General features: G+C 37.1%; 1 protein-coding gene across 1 annotated transcript in view; it reads right to left on the bottom strand.

Annotated features, from left to right (window-relative positions):
- Positions 1 to 13,263, bottom strand: part of akap9 (A kinase (PRKA) anchor protein 9) — a 121,089-nt gene that overhangs the window by 103,250 nt on the left and 4,576 nt on the right. Inside the window, 1 exon segment of the mRNA XM_056479165.1 lies at positions 1,343 to 1,516. Coding sequence (XP_056335140.1) covers positions 1,343 to 1,516 — 174 coding nt within the window.

Below are 13,263 nucleotides of genomic sequence, written 5' to 3'. Positions count from 1 at the left end.
GTACAAGTTAGTAAGTAAATAAACAAATAAATAAATAAATAAACTATTTAATATGAAATTATTTAATTTAACTACAGTTACTAGTGATAGCACGGTGGGTAACGGGTAGCACAATCGCCTCACAGCAAGAAGGTCACTGGTTCAAGTCCCGGCTGGGTCAGTGTGTGTTTCTGTGTGGAGTTTGCATGTTCTCCCCGTGTTGGTGTGGGTTTCCTCCGGGTGCTCCGGTTTCCCCCACAGTCCAAACACATGCGCTATAGGGGAATTGATCAACTAAATTGGCCGTAGTGAATGAGAGTGTGTGTGTGTGAATGAGTCTGTATGGGTGTTTCCCAGTGATGTGTTGCAGCTGGAAGGTTGCAAAGATTAACGAAGATTAATATAAAAACTGTTTTTTGTGTTGTAAATATTTGCTATTCGAGTATTGCTTTATCATTATTATCATTATTATTATTACTTTTATTATTGTTTGATTAATTAATGCATTCAAAAATGAATAATTTATCAGTAAATTTTTCACCCAGACATTTAAAATGAACATATTTTAGAGCAGTAATCCATGAAACCATCACATTTTCATCTTAGGTTATCATACGGAGTCTTAAACCAGCCCATGCCTACTCTAGACATTATCATCTTCCATTGAATATCCTCTTTCTGTTTTAATAGGTATTATAGGCAGGGAGCCAATTAGACATTGACAATCAGGAGGGTCAAAATCAACAGTAATGTTAGTTTGTGTAATGCTTCAGTGAATCAAACGTATGCATTTATTTAAATTACATCTAAATTATTAATAAAAACTGCATAAGTTTTCAGTATTGTGGCATATTTAGTGTATCCTGACCTCCAGTATCGTCTGATTAGCTGTTTCAGAGGTTACTATGGGTCAAACTATACAAACTATGCAGCTAATTTGACTTTACTCTCAGCCTATACGTAGAAACAAACAGCTATTTTAGGAGAAAAGTGTCTTGAGAATGGTTACCGTGTCCATCGGTGCTCTAGATCTGCTGGTTTAAGACTTTATTCTCTCACATAGACTGATTGATTATGCATTTACAATGGTATGAACCGTTACAGGGGTGCTCAAATGTGTTTATATTATCTATTAGTTATTATTAATATTATTATTTAATATTAGAGATAAGAGCAAACTATTTCTCACTATTTAAAGGACAGACCCCATACATGTTGTTTTGTCGTCCTTCCAGGGGGGATCAAGCATTAATTGTGTGGTCAATCCCCCCCAAACTCCCTTGTAACTTGCACCCTGATTATAGGTCACCTTTAACTCACGTAAGCTAATAGTGAAGTGTGTGAGTGTATAGTAACTGCTCACCTCGATGGTGTACGTCTGGTCATGAGTGACGGTTTCTCCACTGCGCAGAGTTTTGGAGACAGAAAACACCGTATTCGCAGACTCTCCCTCAGTTGGCTCCAGCTCCGGCTTCCTCTTTTTCTTCTTCTTCTTCTGTCCATCAGATTGAGCTTTCCTCTGTCGGTACTCGGCCAGCTGCGCACACACACACACACAGATGAGTGATACAAACACACACAGGCCACAAAAACACAACAGTCGCGGTGTAAACGGGACGCACAGTAAAGCGGCAGAGTCTGGAGAAGCTGAGGCGAATCATGGCCGACTGTTGATCCTCGCTGAACTAAATAACAGCAGCAGTAAATCCTGCAATTCTTCACCTCAGCAGATTAACAGCACAGACGCCGGCGTGCAGTAAGACGGACATCTGCCTCATTAATATGCACAGACGGACACTGTCATTACTTTGTCATTATACAGAGACAAACTAAATGAGGTGTCTCGCAGAAGCATGATGTAATATAAATAAATATTAAAAGAAATATGAACAACACTGGACGTGAGAGCGGTTTTAAAACTATAATTATAATCTAATCTAACTATACATGTGTAGTCACATGCTTAAACGACACAAATAACCTTTCTATACTAATAATAAAACACAGACACGTATTTTATGGTGCAAGAAATTGTGCAAAAGAGGTATTTACACACACACACACACACACACACGTATTTATACAACAGTTGTGTCTGGTTCTCGAATCTGATTGGCTGAGCGTGTGTGATATTCTGTAATTTCAGCACTCATACAGCCTCTTCACCCTTGTGTATTACTCCGCCCACACAGAGAGCCAAGCAGATGAATAAACTCACTACAGTTTGACAAATATTGCATCTGTTGGACAACATGGTGAACTTCTGAGGCTTTTTTAGCTGAGATGTAGTCGTTTAGATTGCAATTATGCCGTTCATTTATAAGGACAGAGCCTGTAAATAGATTTGCATACTTTTGGAGATTCAGCGCATCAGCAGCCATCAGCCTGTCAAATAAATTGACTGTTGACGTTCCGCCACAAGATGGCGACAGAGGCAGCATAAGTCCTTAGAGGGAGAAAAGCTCCATTTTCTCAATGTAAATTTCAAACTAGAGCTCAACAAAATAATTATAAATCAGGTAAGTGCCAGTCTAAAGTCAATCTGTTTCTTTCGCATGTTGTAGTGCTGTATTTACACCACAGTTATCCAGTAGTGTTTGCTTTGCTTTGGCTTTTTCAGGGTTAATCTTGGTGAAATCCCGACTGCAACAAAGAAATACTGGGATATCTCTGTAGATTGATGGCATTTCATGCTGTTCAGTCTTATAATCTTGAAATGTCTGCAAAATCAGCTGCTTTGTCATCACTGTAGACATTACACTAGAGAATCACTCCAACACTAGCTCAACAGTGATGTTGGTGAAGTAGCAGCGGTTTCTGCTGTTCTGACGTCAGCTGCAGATGTGAATGAATGGCGGAAGAAAGTAGTTCCTCATACAAAAGGGTTTTCAGACTCTCCGTGTTTGATTTTCTTCTTTATACAACAGTTCGACGGCATACTTGTATAAATAAAGGCAATATCACACTCATCACACTGTGTATCAGCACTGCTCACACAGGGCTTCAGCGTCAACGCTTGACAGAGGGCATGTCTGAAGATGGGGCTGACGCGATGGTCATAGCAGCGTCAGCCAATGAAATTAGTCAGCAATAGGCCACTGCCTGAGGTGGTGTACTTGCGATCTGATTGGCTGACGCCTCTGTCAATGCTTAAAAAGTTGAGCAAGTCTCAACTTCTGCAGCGAGCAACGCCTCTGAAGCGGCACCGACGGATCCACAATGCAGTTCGGCAACGCCTGACGTCACCTATTCAAAGTGAATGGGAAGCGTTGAACCTGACGCCTCGTGTGAATGGGGCGTAAGGCAACGAACATCTCCCAGCAGTGCCGAGATACAGCCATTTGGCACTGAGAGAGAGAGAATAGTTTGAGAGAGTTTGTTTTATTTTATGCAGTATTTTTTTGTTTTTGTTATTAATATTCTCTTTAATTAAATATTTTTTCTATAAAAAAAAAATTATAAACAATAATTTCTATATATTTTCTATACATTTTCTATATATTTTTCTATATTATTTGAAAAAAAACACATTGAGTGCATCTGAAAATATCTTACTATATGATTTTTAAGCTTATATTAACAAAATATGAATGAAAAGAATCTAAATTATGCATTTATTTAGCATATGATTAACATTTAATTTCATTTATTAATAATCCATGCATTTCCAAAGATCTGAACATACCAACAGTTACATAATGTACATGTGAAGCTTCATAAATTATTGCAGCTGCACAGATCAGATCAAAGAGCTTGACGAATCAGTCTGCATCTGAACATCTTGACATTTTACCCAGAAACCCCCTCTCTTCAACACTCATTTCAGATTTCCCAGAAAACCTCTTAGCGCCGAGCCGAACCGCAGCCGAAACGAAACCCTGGTCACCATGGCAACCGAGCAGGAATCCCAAATATGGCTATTACATTATTTATTTAAACGAGCAAAAGGGGCATTAGCGCTAATGCTCGTCCAGACCAGTAAACGAGCTCTAATGAGCAGAGAGAACAGTAAACATTCTCCTGTGACACTGCACTATAATCCTACACAGACCATGACAACAAATGAAAACTAATCTGCATGATGCTTTACCTGAAGCAGCATTAGAGGGTTAGTTCACCCAAAAATAAACAAGTCATCATTTACTCATGCTTCATTTGATGAAAACCTGTTTGAGTTTCTTCTGTTCAACACTAGCCATTGGTTTTAGAGTACTTTTTGTTTCTGCTAAGGAAGAAGAAGCTAATTAACTACCCAACTAGTTAACTAACTAAAGAAAACAAACAAACAAACTAATAAAAATAATACATTTATAAACATTAAACAAAAATCAAACAAATAAAAAAAGAATAATAAATTAATTCATTCATTTTCTTTTCAGCTTCATCCCTTTATTAATCTAGGGTCGCCACCGCGGAATGAACCGCCAACTTATCCAGCATATGCTTTACGCAGCAGATGCCCTTTCAGCCGCAACCCATCACTAGGAAACATAATAAATGTATTTAATATTTAATTATAGATATTACATAAATAAATATAATAAATAAATAAATTTTTAAAAGAAAATGTGACCTATAATTCTAATTCTGGTGTAAATAAAACTCAGCTGACACTTAATAATAAATATTAAACAAACAAAATAAATAAAAATGATAAATAATACATTTAATATTTAATATTAAATTGTATTTAAATATTAAATAAAAAAAATATTAATTTAAAAAATATTAAATTAAAATTATTTTTAATCAAATAAATAAATATAACAAATACTACATAATTTAATAATTAATAATAAATTAAATAAATAAATAAAAAGCAAACTAATAAAATAATTATATATAATATGTATAAGAATATATAAGTCTCTCCAGATTAGATGTGTTGTCTCATAAAATTAAAAAGAAGAAACTAATAAGAATCTAAATAAACAAATAAAATAATACATTTATTAAATATTTACCAATAAATATTAAACAAACAACTAAAAATAAAGAATAATGCATTTAATATTTAATATAAAAAATTTTATAAAATAAATAAATATAATAAAGACTATGTTATTTAATAATTAATAATAAATTAAATAAATAAATAAATAAAAAGCAAACTAAAAAAATAATTATAAGAATATGAACGATTTACTTTAAAAGTTGTAGAATTTATTAAAAGATTTGCATTTAAAAACAAGTCTCTCCAGATTAGTTGTGTTGTCTCATAACATTAAACAGAACAAACTAACTAAATAAATAAACATACAAATAAAAATAATATATTTATTTAATATTTACCTATATATTAAACAAACAAACAAACAAACAATTAAAATAATGAATAATACATTTAATATTTAATAATAATAAATAAATAAGTAAATAAATTATATTCATTTAATATTAAATAAGATTTTTTTTTTAATGTGAAAATATATTAATAATTCAAAATTAAATTGTGTTTTACATCAACAATGTTCTTACAATACCACGAGTAACTCTAGTGTGACCTGAGTGTAAACTGTGACCTTTAACATATAATCTCTGCTGTAAATAAAACTCAGCAGACTCTTTCAGCATTCTGTGAAAAACTGAAGTGCATTTCTAGTCTAAAAGAGCAGATCTGGAGAGCGCTGGCAGGAGGAGAAGCAACGGCGCAGCTTGAAATTAAATGCAATTTGTTTTTCCACACAAAGGCTGGCATTAATCTGAGCGTCATCTAATCAGCTCCCTGAAGTGACCGTCTCCTGCTGACACCCGATTGGCCTATTTGGAGAAACACAGGTCTGAAAACAGCTCGGCACACGCAACAACAGAAAAAACGCTAGTCCACACAGTGTGCATTTACTAGATTCACACACCACACACACACACACACACACACACACACACACACACACACACACACACACACACACACACACACACACGAGCAAGAACACATTTTATGGTATAAAAGATTTCTATTTTAAATAAATGCTGGTGTTTTGATTGATCTGTGAATCCTGAGAAACTAAATGTACAAGTTTGCAGGGAAGAGAGAGAGAGAGAGAGAGAGAGAGAGAGAGAGAGAGAGAGTCTGAGCGAGCGCTGCTGCTAATTAAGATCATGACAGTGGAGTGTGGAGGAGGTTTTAATTATGAAGCCGCTTCACTTTATTGTCATTTCTGTGGAGCGACACTGACGGTGTTTATCAGCCCAGACCATTATACAGCAGACTATTGATCAGTGTGTGTGTGTATCACACACACACACACACACACTTTCAAACACATACACACATATACACAGTCACTCACAAATGCAAACAAATAAACATACTCTCACACAAACACAAAATCATACACAAACACACACACACACACACACTCAAACACAAAATCATACACACACACAAACTCTTTCAAACCCACACACACAAACAGACAGACAATCACATTCACAAACACACATACACTCAAACACACACACTTTTAAACAAACACACACACACACACACACACATACACACAATCACATTCACAAACACACATACACACAAACACACACACGCACACACTTTTAAACAAACACACACACACACACACAATCACATTCACAAACACACATACACACAAACACACACTTTTAAACAAACACACACACACACTCAGACAATCACATTCACAAACACACATACACTCAAACACACACACTTTTAAACAAACACACACACACACACACACACACACACACACAATAACATTCACAAACACACATACACACAAACACACACACACTTTTAAACAAACACACACACACACACAATCACATTCACAAACACACATACACACAAACACACACTTTTAAACAAACACACACACACACACTCAGACAATCACATTCACAAACACACATACACTCAAACACACACACAGACAATCACACTCAAACACAAAATCATATACACACACACCCTCTCGCTCTCTTTCATAAATACACACTCTTTCATACACACACACACACACATGCTCACAGGTGCTCTCTCTCACACTCTTTCCTACACACACACACACACACACACACACACACACACACACACACACACTCTAACCCCCTCATATCTGGCTGAAACTCTTTCATCACGCCAGATTTGGAACAATTGATTTTACATAACAGATCAAACCTGGAGTTAAACAGCAGCCGGACACACACACGCACGCACACACACTCTTCAAGGCCACGCTTTGCATTAGCATGCTAATCAGCAGGCTTCAGTTGTAATCTAATAATGCTTTAAAACTGATTAGCATGAATGAACATCCAGATAAATGCATTAGCCTCCTTCATTACTCAGTAACTCATAAACTAAAGCAACAGGTTCAGCTTTTAGCACAAAACACTGCACACGTTACACAATAAGAGTTAACGCACCTCAACATTTTTCTAAATATGTTATTTTCTTTATCATTTGGAAAAGGCTGTGAATTATCATCAATATAAATCTCAATAACTGTGCAAATCAAGAGGATTTCTCATCTGAAACGTGCAATGAAGCGTACCCTTAGTGTTTTATTTTAGATTCACAATGTAGACAACGCCCTCTAGTGGATCTACTATCTGAAACGTACAACAAACATGCTCCACAGCACAAGTCTTAAACTGGATTCCTGGAGGGCTGCAGCTCTGCAGTTCTGCTCCAACCCAAATCAAACACAGCTGATCAACTAATCAAGGTGTTCAAGACTATAGGAACTATTAGGCAGGTGTCAGGTGGAGGTGGTTGGCGATTGTTCCCCTTTTCCCTCTCTTTTTCAATTTAATTTATGCATATTTTAATAATTTGCTTATTATATCATATGTTATATATTATAATCAGTATTGATGTACAGGAGCAGAGGGACACCTCTGAAAAGATATAAAAGATATAAGATTGTAAAAAAAAAAATAATAATAAATAAATAAATAATAGTATGAGAAAAACAAAAGGGCTCTTAGTTCAACTTAAATTTGTCTCAAATAAAATAAAAATATTGTGACTAAATCATGAATCGTGATATTAGTATCGTAATTCGTACCGAATCGTGAGTCAGGTGAATCGTGATATTAGTATCGTGAATCGTACCGAATCGTGAGTCAGGTGAATCGTGATATTAGTATCGTGAATCGTACCGAATCATGAGTCAGGTGAATCGTGATATTAGTATCGTGAATCGTACCGAATCGTGACATCCCTAATGCTCTAAGTAACATTTCAGATTTTCAAAAATGTAGACAGCACCCTCTAGTGGATTTAACTGAAATGTGCAGCTAAATATACACGAAACGATGCATTTTTACGCTTTATAAAAATGACAGCAGTGGCCTCTAGTGAATTTGTCTTCTGAAATGTACAACAAAATTGACCCTAAAGTAATGTATTTGAAATTCACAAAAAACGTAGACAGCGCCCCCTAGTGGATTAGTCATCTCAAATATGCAACAAAGCGTAACTTGTAAATACCTAGACAGCTTATTTCATTCATTAATTCAACCGCCAACTATTCCAGCATACGTTTTCCACAGCGATGCCCTTCCAGCTGCAACCTATCTCTGGGAAACATCCATACACACTCATTCACACACATACACTACGGACAATTTAGCCTACCCAGTTCCCCTATGTGTTTGGACTGTGAGGGAAACCGGAGCAACCGGAGGAAACCCACGTGAACGCGGGGAGAACATGCAAACTCCACACAGAAACACCAACTAACCCAGCCGAGGTTCGAACCAGCAACCTTCTTGCTGTGAGGCGACAGCACTACCTACTGCGCGACCGCGTCGCCGCTGCTCGTTTCAGTTTCACTTTAAATACATTTCTTTAGGCTTGACTTTTATGACCATTTTTGTTTAGTATAAATGAAGTTCGAATAGTTTAATAAACAAAAGTGATGTGCGTTTATGAAAATTGTAAAACAGTAAATGTATATGCTATTATAATACATAAGATATGTATTTTACAAAACATGTTTTAGCATTGACATAAAATATAAGCTAATTATCTGAACTAATTACTTTCAGTGAGATTTTGTTTGGCCGCAGTACCAGGCATGACGAGCAGGTGAACTCCAGGTTCTATTAATGACCATGCAAGAGCGCCCCCTGTGTTTTGAGTAATATGAACCATATTTGGTTATGCTTTTGACATTATTAGTAATGTAGACTGAATTGTTTTCAAGTAGAATGGGTAGTTTGGTGGTATTTGATTAGAAGTTAGCCATAAAAAAAACATCTAAATTTTAAATGTGCATTGCTGTAGCAAAGTAATACTAAACGACTCTGGTGAGTTTCGTTGTTGCAAATAAATAAATAACTTGCTCATTATTATCTATCAAAAAATCAGTCATACGAGTCCGCGCCAGTGGTGTAGTGGTTAGTGCGTCGACACATGCACTCTGGTGCTCACGGCGACCTGAGTTCGATTCCGCCTCGCGGTCCTATGCCGATCCTTCCCCTCTCTCTGCTCCCCTTGCTTTCCTGTCAGTTCTCTCTACTTTCCTATCCAATAAGTTGAAAACCCCCCCCCAAAAATTATAAAAATATATATATATCAGTCATATGATATGAAAACTAGACATTTTAAGCTTTCAAATGATATACTGTCATAGCTTCATGCTTAAACTATAATATTATGGTTTAAATATTTAACCACAAATGTAGGTGACAGTAAATGGATTTTATTCTCTTACTCTTCTTACATAACAAAAAACAGCGATAAAATATGTGCTCAGAACACTTAGACATTTCTAACGATATATAGTTTGTCATTATTAGATTAGGATTTTGGCAATATAGTGAAGTAAACTTAAGCATCCTGCTATCGGTGACTGTTAAAGGGTTAATCAAATAAATAAATAATAATAATGAACACTTTTCACGTAGAGAGAAAAGATAAACAGGGAGCAGAAATGTATTTTGCAATGTTAGATCATTGTGAATGCTAATGCTCCTGCAGTCTGCTAATTGAACGTCTGTTTTTGCACTGAGAGCCGTGGGCTAATGATGACACTGGCATGAAAACAGCACATGCTGACAGCTGCTCTGAACACCAGCCGATCTGTGCTGAAAACACAAACAGCAGATCATCTGAGCCAACACATGAGCTGAAGCGTCTCCGTCAGGACGCACAGAGCCCGGGGGGGGTCAGAGGTCAGACAACAGCTCAGCAGTACACACATGCACTCTTGGTGCATCCCAAATCGCATACTTGTGCACTATTCTACACTATTTTGTAAAATAAATAGTATAAGTCATGCGCTCACACTGAAAATGAAAAAAATCTAAAGAAGAGGAGGAGCTACTAATGAAGGGGAGGAGCTATCTATGAAGAGGCGAGGTTACTGAAGGAGGAAAGGGGACACTTATGAAGAGGAAAGGCTGTCTATAAAAAGACGGGGCTACTTCTGAAGAAAAGGAGGTACTTGTGAAGAGGCGGGGTTAATGATCAAGGCGAGGGAATATTGCTGAAGGTGAGGAGCTATCTATGAAGAGGAGGGGTTACTGATGAAGGGAGGAGATCCTGATGAAGGGAGAGGCCGTCTATAAAGGGGAGGTGCTACTTCTGAAGAAGAGGAGCTAGTTGCAAAGAGGAGGGGCTATCTGTGAAGAGGCGGGGTTACTGATGAAGGGTAGGAGCTATCTATGAAGAGGAGGGGTTACTGATGAAGAGGAGCAGCTATCTATGAAGAGGAGGGGTTACTGATGAAGGGGAGGGATATTAATGAAGAGGAGAAGCTACTAATGAAGGGGAGGAGCTACTTAGAAATAGGAGGGGCTATCTGTTACTGATCAAGGGGAGGGAATACTGCTGAAGGGGAGGAGCTATCTATGAAGAGGCAGGGGTACTGATGAAGGGAGAGGACGTCTATAAAGGGGAGGGGATACTTAGGAAGGGGAGGAGCTATTTGCGAAGAAGAGGGGCTATCTATGAAGAGGCTGGGTTACTGAAAAAAGGGGGGTAGCTATCCATGAAGAGGAGGGGTTACTGATGAAGGGGAGGGATACTAATGAAGAGGAGAAGCTACTAATGGAGGGGAGGAGCTACTTGCAAATAGGAGGGGCTATCTGTGAATTGGCGGGGTTACTGATCAAGGGGAGGGAATACTGCTGAAGGGGAGGAGCTATCTATGAAGAGGCAAGGGGACTGATGAAGGGAGAGGCCATCTATAAAGGGGAGAAGCTACTTGCGAAGAAGAGGGGTAATTTATGAAGAGGTTGGGTTACTGATGAAGGGGAGGAGCTATCTATGAAGATGAGGGGTTACTGATTAAAGGGGAAAATCTATTGATGAAGGGGGAGAGCTACTGATGAAGGGGAGGAGCTACTGATGAAGGGGAGGAGCTACCTGGTGTGGAGGTTGGATTTCTTTATTTATTTTGGTTTGTGACAGCAAAGTTCTCATATGTAGGTGATTATGTCACCACCTGAAGGTGAATACGGTTATACGGCTATACAATGAATGCCTTTAAGAGTATAGTGTGTCATCTGGGACGCAACGTCTATCTGTGATGTGCAAACATTTAACATCACTGCGCAACATTCAGATACTCAGATTAGGGTTAGAGGATAAGACAAAAAGCACATGACAATTGTAGTAACCTCATATTCTGATAACATTATATAATCAAGATAAAGTACCATTACTGTATATGTAATCGATCAATAGTTTTTATACATCACATATAAAGAACAAATTATGTTTTACATTTTAAAGTATATACTCTCTAATGTGCTCATTCAGATGTGATCATAATTCTTACTTTACTCAGAACTTCAGGGCAAATGTATGATTGAAAATGTAGAAATATAATATAAACACTGATTAATAGGTTTTCAAAAACTATTGATTTTGACGCAACACTCACACAGATGCATTATAAATAGCGAATTATGCTCAATTTGACAAGTTAGCTTGTAAAATGCCTTTCTTTACTACAGAAATACTCACAACACAAGATCTGCGTTATGATTTATTCAGTCCTACATGTTTTTCTTTTGCACTGATAACTCATATGCACATCAGACTATGCACTTCTTCATCAATAACTGAAATAAACTGAGATTTTTCCAGCTAGAAAAAGCCTCACAGACACCAAGGCTTTAATATTTCACCACACAATCAGTGCTTGCGATTTATTTCTGCTGTGCTGCGACACTATTTTACGTAAATGAGCTTTCAGCTTTTGTTCGCATTCGCTCAGATGTTTACAAAAGAAATTATGAATCACTCTGAATCATCTTTTTCCATCACACCCATCCGTCTTTATTCAGAGCCTCCAGACATTCACAAGGTAAAAGCGAGTGTTGAGCTGTGCGGTTAGCAGTGGTGAAGCGTTAGCCTTGAGCAGAGGTCAAGATGACAATCAGTTTGATTCAGATTTAATTCTAGCTCAAGTAAACCTGTAGAAAGTTTCTGCAGAAAGCAATTATCCAACACAGGCTCACTGAAAATACGTGCTTCAGCCTACACCTTTGCAAAAACGTACCTCAACATAAGTTTGACTGCAGTTTGAAGGTAAAATGAACACTAGGGGGCAGTGTGACGACAACAACTTTTGTTCCTTTTCACACTAATGATATTTACAGGGAGATTTTATTGATGAATAAAGGATTATTTCATGCAGTACTTTGCACAACACCATATAAATACCACAAAAACAACTTAAGTCTATGATTTTAAATCAAATAAGACTGCGTCACCTATATGTCCAACTTTTTTTATACCAAAAGAGACGTAAATCCAAAAGTAATGTAAAGTCAAGATAAAAATATGTTCTTGCAGTGCACTTTGTATCTGAAACGTAGAACAAAACAAGCCCACGTAATGCATTTCAGATTTTCAAAAATGTAGACAGCACCCTCTAGTGGATTATCTAAAATGCACAACTAAATATACATGAAGCGATGCATTTTTACCCTTTATAAAAACAACGATAGGGGCCTCTAGGGCATTTGTCTTCTGAAATGTACAACAACATTTACCCAAAGTAATGCACTAGAAATTCACAAAAATTTAGACAGCGCCCCCTAGTGGATTAGTCATCTCAAATATGCAACAAAACGTAACTTGTAAATACACAGACAGCTTGTCTTGTCATGAAACGTACAACAAAACATACCATAAATAACATATTTGAAATGTCCTAATATGTGGACAGCGCCCTCTAGTGGATGTGTTATCTGAAACGTGCAATGAAGCGTATCCTAAGTAATTTATTTCAGATTCACAAAAATGTAGACAGCGCCCTCTACTGGATTTGTCATCTGAAA

The sequence above is a fragment of the Danio aesculapii genome, chromosome 19 (genome assembly GCF_903798145.1).
Source record: "Danio aesculapii chromosome 19, fDanAes4.1, whole genome shotgun sequence".
Taxonomy (NCBI): domain Eukaryota; kingdom Metazoa; phylum Chordata; class Actinopteri; order Cypriniformes; family Danionidae; genus Danio; species Danio aesculapii.
The sequence above is the reverse complement of the archived record's forward strand: the minus strand, read 5'-3'. Positions and strand labels throughout refer to the sequence as shown.